At 47.3% G+C, this 17,469-nt stretch overlaps 1 protein-coding gene across 1 annotated transcript in view; it reads left to right on the top strand.

The window, feature by feature from the left end:
• Nucleotides 1-41: 41 nt before the first annotated feature.
• Nucleotides 42-17,469, top strand: part of DOCK8 (dedicator of cytokinesis 8) — a 225,444-nt gene continuing 208,016 nt past the window's right edge. The window contains exon 1 of the mRNA XM_039249540.1: nt 42-298. Within this exon, the coding sequence (XP_039105471.1) occupies nt 246-298 (53 nt within the window). The 5' untranslated portion in view covers nt 42-245. The remainder of the gene's footprint in view (nt 299-17,469) is intronic.

A 17,469-nucleotide genomic window follows, 5' to 3' on the forward strand; every position in this document is an offset into this window, starting at 1 on the left:
CCGCCGCTCCCTGCGTGCCGGGCCGGGCGCCGGGTGGCTGGGCTCGCCGCCGCCGCCGCCGCTCCGAGCTGGGCCCTCCCCCGCGGCGACCGCGGCGCCGAAGGTGGAAATGCGGAAGTTTCCGGGCCGGACTGACAGATGAGGCTCGCGTCCCGCTCGGCGCGCGCTGCAGCGGCTCCGCGGCGCGTCGGGCCCCCGCCGTCCGCGCCCCGCGCCCCCGGAGGCCGGCGAGCCGCGCGCGGGCCATGGCCACGCTGCCGGGCGCCGAGCGGCGCGCGTTCGCGCTCAAGATCAACAGGTAAGACGCGCGCCGCCGCAGCCGGCCGAGCGCCCCGCGGGGCGGGGGGGGCCCGAGTCCCGAGTCCCGCGGACGGCGCGGCGGTTTGCACCTGGGACCGCACCCCGAGCGCCGGTGCGCGCCCCCCCCCCCCCCCGGACCCCGAGGCCGCGCGGTGGGGCAGCCGAGCGCGCGACATCCCGCTCCTCCGCGACAATCCTGGGCCGCCAGCGACCCTTCCCGGGGCGGCGCTCGGGCCACCTCCCCGCCCCGCCTGCCCGCGCTGCCCTCGGGGCGTCTGGCAGGCGGCCGCGCGCGCGGAGGGTGAAGTGCGCGGGTGGCGCTGCGGGGGGTCGCCGCGCGCTCCCTTCTCCGCTGCGCGTCCTCTGCGGCTGAGCAGAGCTTTGCTTCTGGGCCGCCGCCTCCGGGCTTTGGTGGCTTCGCCCTCTCCTTTTATTTTTCCCCAAGAAGGTTGGCTCCTGTGGACATCGCTATTTTTACTCCCTGGTCCAGAGGAGGCTTGAAGTGGAAAAAGTGATTTTTTAAAAAAAATTCTCCATTTAAATAAGCAGAGGGGAATGACCCGGGGCTGACCTACAATTCATGGTCAACATGGCGCAAAGTACTTGGGAGCATATTGACGGCCCAGAGTTCTCACCGGAGGTGCTCGGGGTGCAGCTTTTCCTCCCCCCGAAAACTGCTGACAAGCAGTTGGGGCCGTTTGCGTCTTGCCCTGAGAAATCTAGACTGTCTGGTTCAAAGATAATGCGAAACCGGTCCTGAAGGGTCAACCATCATTCCCCTGCCCTCCCTGCGCGGGGACTTGCAATTCCTCTCTTAGCTGAGCCGGTGAAAGCGTAGTTCCCACAGTACGTTTTTTGTGCTGATGTTGTGCGAAGAGCTTGGAACAGCAAGGAGTTCCAAGTACGGAATAATCAGGCGGTAAGGGCTTCCAGAGGGTTCGTTGGGTTTTCTTGCGACTTTATTCCACCTGCTGTGTAGCTAAGGGCAAGCCGTGTCTCTTACCTTATTATTTCTTCATCTTTAAAGTGGATTTAATTGTCAGTGTGTACTGTACATTAATGTTGGAGGCCAAAAGGTACTAGTTTAAAGACCTGAATAATAACATGGCTGTTAAATATTATTGTTGTTGTTATTGTTGTTATTTTTGTATTAGGTTTCATGGCTGTTGCAAGCCGGAAAGGGCAGTTTAGGGGCGCCTGGGTGGCTTAGTCGGTTAAGCGTCCGACTTTCGCTTAGGTCATGATCTCGCGGTTCGTGGGTTCGAGCCACGCGTCGGGCTCTGTGCTGACTGCCAGCTCAGAGCCTGGAGCTTGTTTCAGAGTCTGTGAGTCCCTCTCTCTCTGACCCTCCCCTGCTCACACTGTCTCTCTCTCTCTCTCCTAGAAATAAATAAAACATTAAAAAAATTTAAAAAAAAAAGAAAGGGCAGTTTATTCATTTGGGGAGTTTGGGAATCAAGCTGAAGTTAGCAATGAGTGTTCCACCAGCCACTGCTGCTCCTCCCTCCCTGTGAATTTTAGGTCAGTAAAATTGTGACTGGGGACAGAAAGATGTTCGAAACTGTGGGGTTTGGAGGAGTTAATCTTGGGGGCAGCAGCAGGGCCTGCGCATATCCTAAAAGCACTCTTGAAAGCAGTGGTGGGGTTGGTGGGCTTGGGGGTTAAGAATAAAGGGCCTGGGGGGCTCCTGGGGGGCTCAGTCAGTTAAGCATTCAACTTCGGCACAGGTCATGATCTCTCTGTTTGTGGGTTCGAGTCCCGTGTCATGCTCTGCTGACAGCTTGGAGCCTGGAACCTGCTTGCGATTCTGTGTCTCCCTCTCTCTCTGACCCTCCACTGCTCACACTCTGTCTCTCTCTATAATAATAATAAAATAATGATAATAATAATAAAGACAGGGCCTGGCGGGAATCAGACCTGCTTGCGGATTGGCTCGCTGCTACAAACTGTTGTGCCTGATTCGCAAGTCCCCTGAGACCCCCAAGGAGCCGACACCGATACAAGTACAAAAGGGTCTTTATTAGAAGCTCGAGCAGGGGCTCACCCGCCTACCGGTGTCGTGGCAGAAGGTGAAGCCCCGAACAATAGTGAGCAGGGTTTTTAAGGGGTAAGGGATGGGGGTGTTACAGTGCACACGTTGTACGTATAGCATCATCACATAAGCACCAATTACAATTGTACAGCAGCACCCATGGTAACAGCTTTGACCGTTCAGTATCTGTGAGGTGTTCATTACTTTTGGTGGGACCCAATCATGACTTTTGAGAATCCTTTGGAAATCACCAATTACGAGGGGAGTTCAAAGGGCCCACGTGGGGTTCAGGCAAGCGGTGAGAAATTGGCTAGTTTGTACAGAATAAGTGTCTACAGTTCCCAGCCTTGACTCAGACCTCAGGAATGTTTTTTGATGAGCTGACCTGAGGGCGGTCCGAGGATGGCTTTAGCCTTGAGCAATCTGAGGAACTGGGGCTACGTGCAGCCCGAGGGTGCTCTTAATGGAATCCTTAATCTCAAAATGATGTTACTTAGGCTCTTCAAAACCTGGTGACAGTGGGCATGCCATCTAACCTCCCTAAACTTTGGTTTCTTTCGCTGTCAAACGGGATAATCGTGGTACCTCCTTTTTACGACCTTTGGGAAGATTGAGCAAAATCATGGGAACCAAGTGCTCATCGTGCCTGGCTGAGGGAACATGTCACGTGGTGGCTGTCCTCATCGTCACTGCCATCAGCTCCGTCTTTGTCACCGTTGTCTCTATTATCTCCTTTGAGAGACTGAGGGGGAAGGGGAGGCAAGAGAGCGTGAGATGGAGAACTTCCGTGCAGGGACCACTTTGGGCTGGGCGGGGCGCAGGCTGGAGCTGCTTGGGGCGGGTGTTCTCGCCCATATGCCTCCTGCCCCTGGGCTGAGATCCCCGGACATGCGCAACGGAACAGAATGTGCGATGCGCTGTGAACAAGCGGAGCTTCACTCAAGTTACATAAAGTAGAAAAGGTTTCCTAATCCTCAGGCACGAATAAGGATTGGATATTCCGATTCAGGGGGGTTCTGTTTTTTCTTCTGAAACACTTGTGTATTGGGTGGAAGGGTTAGTTATTTTAGGGAGCTTTGCAGAAATTTTTGCTCAAAGGAGTTCATTAATAAGGACATACATCGTATTAATAGCATATTAAAACATATTAAAACTCAACTTTAATTGATCACTTATTATGTCGCAGAAATTGTGATGTGCTTGAGGGGTTATATCATTAAACCCTTACAAAAATCTTAGGAGACTCACATGAAATCTCATATGGGAGGAAAATGAAGCTTAGAGATGTAGTTTGCACAAGACTATTCAAGTTCAAGGCCAAGAGCAGAGCTGGGATAATAAATGACTCCATAGACTGTACTCTTAATTGGGCATGTTCTATTTTGATGCCCTAGTCTTAGTTTCCTCTAAAAGCAAGCAGGGAGTTACCTTTTTTTTTTTCCTAACATTTATTTATTATTGAGAGACAGAGAGACAGAGCATGACCAGGGGAGTGGCAGAGAGAGAGGGAGACACACAGAAGCAGACTCCAGGCTCTAAGCTGTCAGCACAGAGCCTGACGCGGGGCTCAAACCCACGAACCGTGAGATCATGAGCTGAGCCGAAGCTGAACGCTCAACCGACTGAGCCACCCAGGCGCCCTGGGAGTTACCTTTTTTTAAAAAAATGTCATTTCAGTAGTAACATTGGCAAACGTTTCTGTATTCTGATTAGTGTTTAAACCACTCAGGTGACGTTTTAGAGTTTTGAAGTTGGGAAAAAAAATGTTTTCCCTTGCGTGCCTACCCACTATTTTTTAAAATAGATCAACTTGAGGGCACCTAGGTGGCTCAGTTGGTTATGTGTCCAAGTCTTGATTTCGGCTCAGGTCATAATCTCATGGTTCGTGGGATTGAACCCTAAATTGAGCTCTGTGCTGACAACATGGAGCCTGCTTTTGATTCCCTCTCTCTGCCCCTCCCCAGCTCTGTCTCTCTTTGTCTTTCTCAAAAAATAGTAGTAATAATAATTAACTTAACAAAATTAAAAAATAAAATAGATGAATTTACAAAAGCAAGACGCTGTTGAAATATGGCCATCGGTATAAATATGGCCATCAGTATATGCACGTGGGTTCATATTTTTTCCCCTTTCTACTTGTAAAGATACAAACTATCCCTTGAAAATGTTTGTGGAGTAATTGGAAATATTCAAGTCTGATATATTAAAACTTGTATTTGTAAAGAGCTCACCTCTGCCCACACTGACCTCAAGAAGGGGTGGGTAGGAAAAGAATGTCCTCCACTGTTCCCAAATTTTGCGGTCTCTTGCAAGCAACATCACCCGGTTTAGGGGCCGGGCTAAAACAAAACAGGACCCTGGGAATGCCCACCACTGCCCACCCCCCATGATTGCCCTGGCTCCCTCGCTCGTGCTCTGATGAAGCTGAAATTCCCCTATGCTGGAAGAGTCCTAACCTATAGGACTCTTTGTTTTGTTTTGAGCACAAGTAGAATTGTATGATGTAATCATATGAATTGTTATGGTTAAACACTTCTCTAGAACCCACTACAGGGAGATATACGGGGAAAAATCCACCACTGAATTTTTCTTAAAAAAAATTTTTTTTTAATGTTTGTTTATTTGTGAGAGAGAGAGAAAGACAGAGTGTGAGCAGGGGTGGGGCAGAGAGAGAAGGAGACACAGAATCAGAAGCAGGCTCCAGGCTCTGAGCTGTCAGCACAGAACCCGACAAGCGGCCCAAACCCACAAGCCGGGAGATCATGACTCAAGCTGAAGTAAGACGCTCAACCGACTGAGCCACCCAGGTGTCCCGGCCACTGAAGTTTTCCGAGCTGGGGAAGTAAAATTTAATGTCGTACAAGTGTCCTGTACTCGGCTTCATTTCAGTGTAACTGTCGCTGACTTCCTGTGCACAGAGGAAGACTGCACTCAGTTAAGAAATTCGTAATCATGTTTGGCATTTCAAAATTGCTTCTTTAAACATCTTAATACAGTACTTAACACGAGCACCACGTCTTCTCAATGGCCTTTCTTTTCTTACTGGCATTTAGTGCTTTCCGAGATTAGAAAAAATATTACTAATAATCTGAAATTTCATTAAGTAAAATCTTGGTTTCTTTCAAACAGAATAGATATATATGGTCACATATGAAAGCAAAATAAGGACCCTGGGTAAAGATGGCAAAAAAGGCAGAAGGCAGAAAAAGCATAAGTGATCTTGACATTCAGGTTTGAAAGGAATAAATAATAGTGGCTTAGGCTCATAAAATGGCTGTTATATGGCAGGTATGGGTTGAAATTTTTGCATGCGTTAAGTCATTCACCGCAGGAGAGAAACTGAGCAGAGAGAAGTCATGAAAATTGCCCAAAGTTACAAATCGCTAATGAAGGGCAGTGCTGGCATTCGAATGTTCTAGAATCCTCTAAGTAACGTTTATTGACTGCTCCCTGTGTGGCAGCTATTGTGCTAAGTACTTTATATTCATCGCATCATTGTCGAGAAGGAGCATCTGTTAAGTAAAATAATCATCATTAGAATGTGATCTTATGGAAGATAAAAACAGGGAGCTAAGAAAATAGATGGTATTCAAGAATCCCAATACTTGTGAGCCAGGACAAGATGACCAGCATGAGAGGAAGGTACAGAGATCTTCCTACGAAGCGTTTGCGGTTTTGTCTATGAAGCTGGTGCAGGCGTAGAAATATACGGATAAATGTGCATCTGCAGCGAAACGTTAGCAGGGATGGCAGAGGGGATGTTCGCTCTTTCCGGAATTGCTTCATTTTTTGGACATGTTGTAGACCAATGGCCAGTAGATGAGGCTTCAGGCAATCCCACTCAGGGTTTTGGTCTTTCACATTCAGAATCATTGTTTTTCTAGACTCTTTAAAAAATATATATATTTTTATGTTTTATTTATTTCTGAGAGAGAAAGAGAGGGAGACACAATCTGAAGCAGGCTCCAGGCTCTGCGCTGTCAGCACAGAGCCCGATGCGGTGCTTGAACCCATGAACTGTGAGATCATGACCTGAGCCGAAGTCGGACACTTAACCGACTGAGCCACCCAGGTGCCCCTGTTTTTCCAGACTCTTGGGAAAGTTCCACTTTAACCTCAGGCATCAAGTGCAGTTGAAGGAACCTTCTGCCAGGGTGAATTTGTCTTCATTTGGAGTCCTTTGAGCTCTGACAGTTCCCATGGGTGTGTGGAGCTAATGTTTACTTCTACATGGAAAAATAGCTGTGTAATTGCATCATGCAGTTACCTGTGGAAGGAGAATATCATTACATCATGTGGCTACCCGGGGAGAGAGGTGGAGCTCCAGGAACCAGGTCTCCCCAGCCAGACATCTAGCGATGGAATGCGGTGATGTTACAAACACCCCATCTTCCCATCCTTTTTTTTTTTAAGTTTATTTATTTTAGAGAGAGACACACAGGGTGGGTGGGGGAGGGGCCAAGAGACAGGGACAGAGAGAGAATCCCAAGCAGGCTCCGCGCTGCGGGCACAGAGCCTCGCATGGGGCTCGAACACAAGAAGCTGTGAGATCACGACTGGAGCCGAAACCAAGAGTCGGACGCTGAACCGACCGAGCCCCCCAGGCGCCCCATCTTTCCATCCTCTTTAACAAGGACCTTGCCAGGGCAGGGATGTGACTGCTTGGTGATGAAGGCCAAGAACCGGGAGCGCTCGCATTTTTCAGTGGCAGGTGATCAAGGGCTTATTCACGGTTTGCTCAATAATGGTCAGCAAAATGTACCACCCCTGTTCCCACTGGTGTCTGTTAGTCGCCAAGGTTCTCTAGGGTGGAGGAAAATGCAAGAGTTTTACGGTTGTTGTAAGTGTGTTCCCTATGCCTCTTGAGTTTGCACTGAAGTAGCACTGGTGGCTTACGGACAGCCTGGGGACACACAGAATAAGAGTTGGGCTCGTATCGGGGTGATTGGGTGGCTCGGTTGGTTGGGCGTCTGACTTCAGCTCAGGTCACGATCTCACAGTTCTTGGGTTCGAGCCCCACGTCGGGCTCCGTGCTGACAGCTCAGAGCCTGGAGCCTGCTTCGGATTCTGTGTCTCCCCTTCTGTCTGCCCCTCCCCCACTTGTGCTCTATCTCCGTCTCTCTCTCTCTCTCCTTCCCTCTCTCATGAATAAACGTTTTAAAAAATTAAAAAAACCGGCTGACATCTCTGAAAATATATATGAAGGCATCTGTATTCAGAGCTTTGATGAGCTCAAACTGTTTGGTAAAGCTGGCATAGGGTGTAAGACCATTGTACTGTGTCCTGCCTCATTGAGATCAAATGCAGGAGAAGAAAAGCAGAATCGGGGGTGGCAGAGCCACAGTGACTCCCGACCTCTGTCCTTTTCAACCATGTTCAGTGTGAGAAATAGGAAATAAGCAAAAATGTCTACCACCCATAAATTACAGACATTAACATTTGCTGCATACCCTTTCATTTTTACAAAAATAAGATCTTATCACATGCAGTGCTCTGACATTGGTTCTTAAAATTTTTAAATATTGGGGCACCTGGGTGGCTCAGTCGGTTAAGCGTCTGACTTTGGCTCATGTCACGACGTCACGGTTTGTGGGTTCGAGCCCCACGTCAATCTCTGTGCTGACAGCTCAGAGCCTGGAGCCTGCTTTGGATTCTGTGTCTGCCTCTCTGTCTGCTCCTCCCCTGCTTGCTCTCTCTCTCTCTCAAAAATAAATATTCAAAAATTTAAAAATTTTAAAGTATGAATAACTTCATGTCAGTCAATGTTGATTTACATTATAATTTACGTAAGACTGTAAAATTGCCTTGCTTTCATACATGGTGATTTATTGAATTCATACTCTGTTATCGTGCCTCAAGATAGTTTCTGATTTTACACAGAAACATACGGAGATTGATGGAGTATCTTACACATACATCTTTATGTGTTAGTGCAAAACTACCTTAAACACTTCTGGGAGTGGAATGGCTTGGTCAAAGGAAAGAAACATTTTTCAAGCTTTTGATACACATTGCCAGATTGTCTCCCAGAAAAGTTATGCCTGGTTTGCTAGGAGTGGTCGTTTCCTCGAATCCACACCCCCGCTGGTGTTATCATTTTTTTAAAATCTTTATTTGCAAGCTTGACCCCTTCTCTTCAGTGTCTCTTACCTCTTCCTGTTTAGCTTCTCTGTCAGGTCCCGGCATGGCCCCTGAAGTCATGCTTTAGGGATTAAAACAGTCGCCTGTTTCTCCTCTTCCCTTTGCCTAATATACAACTAAAGATTGTGGTAACCTCTGCCTTCCATACTTTCTTTGTTCATTGACTAGGTGGGTTAGTGATAAAGGGAGAATGTTCCAACATCTTAGTTCTTTCTTGATTATCTTTTAGACTCTAGCTGTCACACTTTGACTCACTTTTTACTTTAACAGTCTAATCGAATCTACCCATCCCTGGCTTAAACTCTAGCTCTTTTAGGAATCAGAAGTTTTGTCCATCACCAAAGAAGATTGCAGCTGATGTAATTCTCGGTGTTTTCCTCTTCGATCCGATTATAGAGACTGGACTTCTTTCATAATTTTTGGGTTCCTCTTGCTCTAGGATTGGCTTTAGGTTTACACAACATGTTTCCACACCCTCAGGAGGCTTCACAAGCTCTCTTATCATTCAAAGGATACAATTTATTGTTCTTCCTACGTGAAAGGCCAAAGATACAAATAGCAAACAGGTTACTTAATGATATTCTGGCTAAAGTCGAACTAGATGAAGAAATGTAGAACTTTAAAGTAATCAACTTCTTTCTCCTATCTCTTAACTTCCTGGTGTGTGGTTAATGTAGTAGGCTTGCAAATCCTAGGCTGGTAAGTTTTAAGAGTATATTGATTAATTCACTGAGTTACTGAGGGCTACTCTGTTCTGAACACTGCACTAGACCCTGGAAATACAAAGACAGCAAGTCATGCCCTTCACTTGCAGAAGCAAGGATGTTAACACAACATTATGGACTGGAAGAGCCTTCTTTGCTTCCTAGCCCTGCGTTTGGGGCCTTATGCCTTCAGAGTGGTCAATTTTGGGATCGTGCTGCTTATTCTAAGCATAGTTGTGGTATCCAGAACATTTAGGAGATCCTTTTAGAATTGCTCTAACAGACTGGAGTACATTTATTAAAAAAAAAAAAAGAAAAAGAAAAAAAAAAAAAGCTCAGGGGCCCCTGGGTGGCTCAGTTGGTTGAGTGTCCAACTTCGACTCAGGTCATGATCTCTTAGTTCATGAGTTTGAGCCCCTCGTTGGGCTCTGTGCTGACAGTTAAGAGCCTGGAGCTTCCTTTGGATTCTCAGTCTCCCTCTCTCTCTGCCCCTCCCCCACTCCTGCTCTGTCTCTCAAAAATAAACAAACATAAAAAAAAAGAAAAAGCTCAATGGCATGAAATCTTTTTCCCTTAAGGGAAAATCTGCTCTTTTGCTTACTTGGAAAGTCTCAAAGATCTAGAAAATACAGGTAGATGATAACGTGACAGGTGCCTGAGGACCTGCTGGCCAGAATTAACAAATGTTAACACTTGGTCACTTTTGTCTTAGGTGTTTCTAAATGAGAGACAAGAACATTAACAATAAGTTTGAATTCCCCCTTATTCTTCTTTTCTATCCTATTCTCTTTCTTTCTCCTTCAGAGTCCAGCACTCTCACCATGTTGTATTTTTATTCACTTTTGAGGTCTCTTTATTTATTTGGAGTGGGGGAGGGACAGAGAGAGAGGAAGAGAGCGAATCCCAAGCAGGTTTAGCACTCTCAGCCCAGAGCCTGACGTGGGGCTCCATCCCATGAACTGTGAGATCATGACCTGAGCCAAAATCAAAATCAAGAGCTGAATGCTTAACCGCCTGAGCCACCCAGGTGTCCCTCCAAGGTGTACTTATAGTGTGTGTTTGTGTGTGTGTGTGTGTGTGTACACGTATCCATGAATAACATATTGTATGGTTTCTGGAATGAGCCGAAGCTAATAGCGGGTCATCAAGCCTGTTCCAGTAGGTAGTATCAGTTTGAATTAATGAGAAGATGTGACTGTAAAATAAGGGAGCAGGGGGTTCAGGTCCCTCCTCAAGAAAGCTCCGAAAGCTGCTGCAAAGCGGAACCCCTGACTCCAGAAGACAGCTCTGTCAGATTCAGTTCCGTGGCGCCTCTGTGTATGAAGAATGACAGGTGTTGTGACGTGGACATTCTGCTAATGTTGCTTTTGTCAGTCACGCCTTACATTACAGTCACATCAGTCATTTCCTGGAAGGGCTAGGAAATTTCTCAGCCCCTAAGTGGCTCAGTTAGTTGAGCGTCTGACTCTTGATTCTGGCTGGGGTCATGATCTCAGGGTTCGTGGGATCGAGCCCTGCCTCAGGCTCTGTGTTGACAGTGCAGATCCTGCTTGGGATCTTCTCTCTTCCTCTCTCTGCCCCTCCCCCCCACTCTCAAAATAAGTAAGTAAATAAATAAATATATATTTTTGGTTTGCATCGGATAAATGTCCTCAGGATCTGCAGTTGACCTGAGATAAGGAGTTATGTTGTTAATATGTTTATTTTAAAAAAACTTTTTTTCAGTGTTTTGTTTATTTTTGAGAGAGAGAGAGAGACAGCGTGAGCAGGAGAGGGTCAGAGAGAGAGAGGGAGACCCAGAATCCGAAGACAGGCTCCAGGCTCTGAGCTCTCAGCACAGAGCCCGACATGGGACTCAAACCCACGAATTGTGAGATCATGACCTGAGCCCAAGTCGGGCGCATAACCAACTGAGCCACCCAGGCGCCCCCATTAACATGTTTATTTTTAAATAATACGGTTTTAAAAGCACAGAATACAACTTTTGTCTCATTGCCTGGACATGTGATTAGAGAAAGTATGTAAATTAGCAACGGGGGTGTGGTGTTTGCTACAAAGCACGTGGCTCTTCTGGCCTTGCTCCGACTGAGCCGCGGGGCCGGGTTCTCCCCTCTCTTAACAGGGAGACATCGTCCGCTGGTGCACCGCACCTCATATGTGGAAAAGTGGGGAGAATGGCCACAGAGAGCAGTGCTGTCCCCCAGATCGCCGCTTTGCCTTGCTGGGACATGGGGCATCACTCCACACACAGCAAGCCCCTTCCACGGTGCAAGTGGTGGAATTCTCCGGGTTCACTTCTGGGCCACGTACCGGAGCAGTCAGAGAAGCTGAACTCTCACCGAAAGGCTAGCCTCTGGGGGGCCTGGGTGATTAGGATGTCACACTCGAGATGCCTCGGGCATGCGACTCACCCCACAGTGATTTGCACTAGAATAATGTCCAGTTCCCTTATGCTAGCAGAAAAACCCAGGCTCAAAGTCCACTAAAAATGTACCTTATCCTGCTGTTTAACGTAGATGTTGTGTCAAGGCAGTGGTGGCCATCTGTTCTCTGTGGGAACAAGAGTGTCCCCTCCTGTTGACGTTCTGACTGGTTTGCCTCACCTACGAGTATTGTACTCTTCCGTTCTAAACCACTGCCCGTGCTCACAGTATCCCTTTATTTTTTTTAATGTTATTTATTCATTTTGAGAGAGAGAGAGTTAGAGCGAGCGGGGGAGGAGCAGAGAGAGGAGAGAGAGAAACCCAAATAGGCCTCATGCCGTCAATGCAGACAGAGCTGGATACAGGACTCGAACTCACAAACCATGAGATCATGCCCTGAGCCGAGATCCAGAGTCAGACGCTTAAGCGACTGAGCCACCCAGGCGCCCCTCCTAACATCCCTTCAGAAGGGGTAGCCAATTTACCTGTTGTATATTGTTCCCTTTCCAATAACCTCATTCAACTCACAACAAGTGTTTTGGAGTGCCTCGAACTTTCTCTAGGCATTGTGTGAGGGGAAGACATAACAACCAGCAAATGTTCCCAGAATTCAGCTGGAGTGAGCAGGTGGACACAGGAGGTGAAGTTTGTGTGGCTGGATGAGGGTTAGAGCAAGAATGTTGGCCAAACTCAGGGTGGGGAGGGGAGGGTGTTCCAGCGGCCCCGAGGGGAGGGTTCAGCTGGCCCTGAGGGACAGGGGGTGAGTGACACATGTTTACTGGTCACTGGTATGATGAGAAGAATAAGCAGCCGTGTGCAGAATGGATGGGTGGGGCCGCTGGGTGGGGGGGTCCTGTGAGATGGATGAGGAGGGAGCCACAGTCCTCCCCGTGTGAGGTGATGAGGTCTGGGATCAGGCTGGGGTCTGGAGAAGAGACTGGAAGGGGACTGTGTTCATAGATGCCTCAAAGGGAACCGACTGGACTTGAGAAGCACCTAAATATTTATTCAGTTGCTCATGTGATGAACACTGACGGCAGCCTACTGTGTGCCTGGCAGTGTTCTAAGGTCGAGCACAGAGCCCTGAGCAAGACAGATAAGGTTCTTGTTCTAAAAGAAGTCATTCTCCAGCGCAAAGATAACAAGGATGTAAAGCAGGAAATAAACAAGGAAATATCAGATAACATAGGTGCTATGCAGAGAATGTAAAAGGGCCATATGGAGAGTGTGGATACTTCAAAAGGTTGAGCAAGGAAGGGATCCCCGAGCCGGGTAGATCACTGGGAGCCAGACCAGGCAGGGGAATTAGCAAGGGCTGTGGCTGGAGCAAGAGTCTGGTGCGTTGGAAGAAAAGAAACAGCCAGGGTGTCTGGAGTGCAGTGGATGAAGGGGGGGTGGGGCTGGTAGACAGAGAGGGAAAAGAAAAGCAGGCAGCAACCCAATCCTTACAAGCAATGGGGGGCATTTAAATGTTACTCCAAGCGTGATGGGATGGTTTCTGGAACAGGGGCATGACTTGATTGACTTTTGGGTTTAAAAGCGCCCTCTGGCTTCCCTGCAGAGAAGCAGAGAGTAGAAACAAGGGGAGGGACCGGGAGGTAGTCGGGGTCCAGGGGACAGATGATGCCTACATGACAAGAGAGCTGGGTCTACAGGGGCCAGGGGATGTGAGGTCTGACACACAGCTTGGAGACTGAGTGGGCGGGCCAGATGTCAGGGAGACGGGCAGTGAGAGAAAAAGAGAAATCGCCATGTCTCCGGGGTTGAAGTTAACGGGTGGATATTGACGCTTTTCACAGAAATTGAAAAGCTTGGACGGAGAGCAGACTTTTAGGGTGAATCAAGAATTTAATTGGGGGCGTATTAAGTCTAAGGGGCATATTAGAAATTCAAATGGAACTTCCTACTGTGTAGTTTTATTTAGGAACCTGAGACTCAGGAGACAGGTCAGAGCTGGATACTTAAATTGGAAGGTCACGACCACGATATTTTTCAAAATGGAAGAAAAGAAGATACTGAAATTATCTTGATAAGATTTTGACAGTCACAAAGCTATATGTATGGGATGAAATAGTTCTTATTGAAAAATAAACGTGTATATATCTCCCTATAGAGATAGTAGATCAATACATGTGATAAGGAGGGTCCCAGAGGACGTATGCCAATATGTTATTGGTGTTATACCTGGGTAGTTGTATTATTGATGATTTTTGTTTATGGCACGATGAAGTGTATGGATGTATGTATATTTTCCAGATTTTCTTTACAGTTTTGTAATTGGGAAAAGTAATAGTTACAAAAGAGATACCCCGCCTCCCCGCCCGATTTCCAGATTTCCATTCTGGCAAATTGGATAAAGATGGTGCCAGTGAGAAAATGTGAAAACTTGGAATCTGAGTAAGTTTTGGGAGGATGATTTGGTACACGTCGTATAGAGTTTTTGTTTAAGAGAATGGAGCCGACTGCACATTGACATATATTCAGCTCTCCTTCCCTGTGACAGGATTTTACTTTTCACCTTAGGGAAGGTGATTGGGTCCCTTTGAGGTGAAGCTTCAAGAGCCAGCCCGGCACTTGGCACACCCTCTTTTCCCTATTCTGTACAACCAGCAACGTTCCCGACTGATCTGTCAGCCCGCGTCCTGGAGAAAAGACCATTAGGGCAAGGTCACGCTTGCTCCCTGGAGGTCTTGGTTTTAAGAAAGCCACTAAGATTTTTGGATTCTTTGTTACCACAGCATAACCAAGCCTACTCTGACTAATGCCGATAAAATACACAACATTTCTATCGGGCGGCTTGAGATACAGGCTTGAGGCTTGAATGACAGATCGGGATGGAATATATGAATTAGGAAGTCATCAGTGAAAGTGGGAAGGGATAGCGGGGAGAGAAAAATAATGGGTCTAGGCTCCAGCCACTGCCACTTGGTACAATAGAGGAAATCTACAAAAAGAGAGGAAGAAAAATTGGGCCCAGATAGGGCAGAGGGGGTGAAAAGCGAGCTAGAAAAGCGAGCTAACAGGGCAGTTAAAAAAGTCAGATGCCAAACGATGAGGACAAAGAAAGAGTCCTTGGATTTGGCCTGCTGGTGGTCAGCGTAAACGTCTGACCCAGCAGTTTTAGCGGAGCTGTGGGGAAGGAAGTCGGATTTCATAGGGTTATGGGGGGGAGTCAGTGCAGAGGAAATGGAGGAAGCTGGTAGAGACCTCTCCTTTATAAAGTTTGGATGAGGCAGAAGAGAAGTGGGACAACGGTAACCAGAAGGTTCTAAGGAAGCTTTGGCTTTTACAGACTTAACCCGCATTGCTGGATGTGTGCTCTGACCTTAGAGGGAAAGCGCGTGTATGTTTTGTTCCCAGAAAATAAGTCTTACATGTGGATAAAGAGGCTCAGAAGACCCGCCGCTGTCTGATAGATCGAAAATCTGGCATTACTCCAGTATTACGTCCCCCTAACAGTAACTAAAACACTCTATTTACATATTTTCTTCCTGGGAGATTCTGACAGTGTTCTCTGGCCACTGTCCTGTATTATCTTTCAGAACTGATAACCCTTTCTATTTTATTATCTGTATGTCTATCTTTGTATGCCTGAAGTACAAAAAATGCTAGGAAAGAGTACCAGTATCCATTCTATTTTGCTGTTTGACAAACCACCCGTTGTGGGTAGAATTGTGTGTTTCCCCCAAAGATTTCTAAGCCTTGGTGCCTGTGAGTGTCCTCTTATTCTGGAAAGAGCGTCTTTGCAGGTTTAAGTTGAGATGAGGTCATACTAGGTTTTTTTTTTTTAATGTTTTATTTTATTTTTTAAGAGACACAGACAGAGTGCAAGCAGGGGAGGGGCAGAGAGAACCCAGAATCCAAAGCAGGTTCCAGGCTCTGAGCTGTCAGCACAGAGCCCGCCGCAGGGCTCAAACCCACAAGTGCGAAATCATGACCTGAGCCGAAGTCGGACGCTTAACCAACTGAGCCATCCAGGCGCCCCAAGGTCATACTGGGTCATAGTGGGCCCTAAATCTTATCACTGGCATCCTTATAAGAAGAGACAAAGAGCCAGAGACACCCACGGAGACAGAGGCAGAGATTGGAGTCATGTCACCACAAGCCAGGGAGCACAAAGGTCTGCCAGCAACCACTGGAAGGTAGAGAGGCAAGGAAGGATTCTTCCCCGGAGCCGTCAGAGGGAGCATGGTCCTGCTGATACCTTGATTTTGGACTTCTGGCCTCCAGAACAGCGACAGAATAAATCCCACTGGGTCTGTGGTAATTTGTTACGGCCCTAGGAAACTAATCCACTACCCCCAAAGTTTATTGACTTAAAAGCAACAGCAGATTATTATTTCTCATGATTCTGTGGGTTGGAAATTGGGGCCAGGCTCAGTGGGGCAGTTCCTCTGGTCTTGCTGTGGTCGTTCATGTGCCTGTAATTACCTGGTGGGTCAACAGGAATGGAATGGCTAGGATAACGTCACTCGCAAGTTCAGGGCTATGGTGTTCCTGTCCCTCCTCACACGGCCCCTTATCTTTCAGGAGTCTAGCTTGATGTTCCATATGGGGTTGAGAGAACTTTCTAAGAAGAAGAGGTTGGAAGCCACTAGGCTCCTTGAGCCTTAATTTAGAACTTCCAGAACATTCCTTCTACCATATTAATTGGTTAAACCAAGTCGCCAGGCAAAAACCCAGCTTTAACGGGTCGGAAATAGATTCAGTCTCTCAGTGGGAGGAGCTGCAAAATATTTGGCCACTTTAATCTGAAAGAAAGAAATCATATTCCATTTCAAACTTCACGTGTCGAAGCAGAAAGTCTTGTCATTCCCTGCTCAGATCACAATACCCATTTTACTGGCAGGAACACTGAGAACAAATTAAATGGACTCCTTCAAAGCGGCCCATGAGTCATGCCTCGTGAAAGACTTTTTTGGTCCATGGAAGTTAGGGAAATGTCTGGGAGAGCAAATCACAGTCCTGCCTGGGGGCAGGTGAATGGACTTAATAACTTGGGTTTCTCTTCAATTCCATAATTACATCGATGGAGCCACAATTGTAGGGCTGTCTGGTCCAGAGATGAAGCAGCCACTTCTGGTTATCTTGTGTGTCACTTTCAAGCACGAGGTACTTGAAAATTCCTGTGTGTCACTCAAAGGAGCAGGATTTGAGGCGACATTATGTGACTGGAAAGGGGGTCAGCGAGTTCTTTATCCTCGGAAGTTATCGTATGGGCTTAGAAATTCAGTAGCGTTGTGGTCCGTTGTACGCCCTGGGCTGGGAAAATCACAGAGACTAGGAAGACAGAATAGAGCAAGGAGGCAAGAAGGCCAGCCTGTGAGGAAGGTACGTGTTACAGGCTGTCTCAGAAGGATTACCCTTGTATCAGTTAGGGTTGCTGCCAGGAACAGTCAACAAATTAGGAGTTTACTTGTTTTTCTTATATAGCAAGTGTTCCAGTGGTCGGCAGTCCAGACTTGGTAGGAGAGCCCAGGATTTCGGTGGAGACCAGGTTCCTTGTGTCCTTGTTTTCCATCATCCTTAGTGGGTGGCTCTCATTCTCATGGCTATACGGATGGTTCCTGAGACTCTGTGCATTAAAAAAACATTGAAGACAGGAGGAAGAGGGAAGGCAAAAGAGCCAGGTCTGCTAACATTGTTCCCTTTTAAGGGACTTTTCCAGAAAATGGAAACTGGACATTTGCCGTGTATCACATTTGGTCAGATCTGTGTTACCTCCAAGGGAGGTTGGTAAATATCATTGTTATTAGCCCAACACACTGCCACTTCCACAAAAGCAAGGTTGAGTTAGAATGAAGGGGATAACGGGTACCGATAAGCAACTAGTGGTCTCTGCTCTGGACCCCCCCAAATTGCCGTGGGT

Source organism: Hyaena hyaena, unplaced genomic scaffold (assembly GCF_003009895.1).
Source record: "Hyaena hyaena isolate Hyena2069 unplaced genomic scaffold, ASM300989v1 scaffold_341, whole genome shotgun sequence".
Lineage (NCBI taxonomy): Eukaryota > Metazoa > Chordata > Mammalia > Carnivora > Hyaenidae > Hyaena > Hyaena hyaena.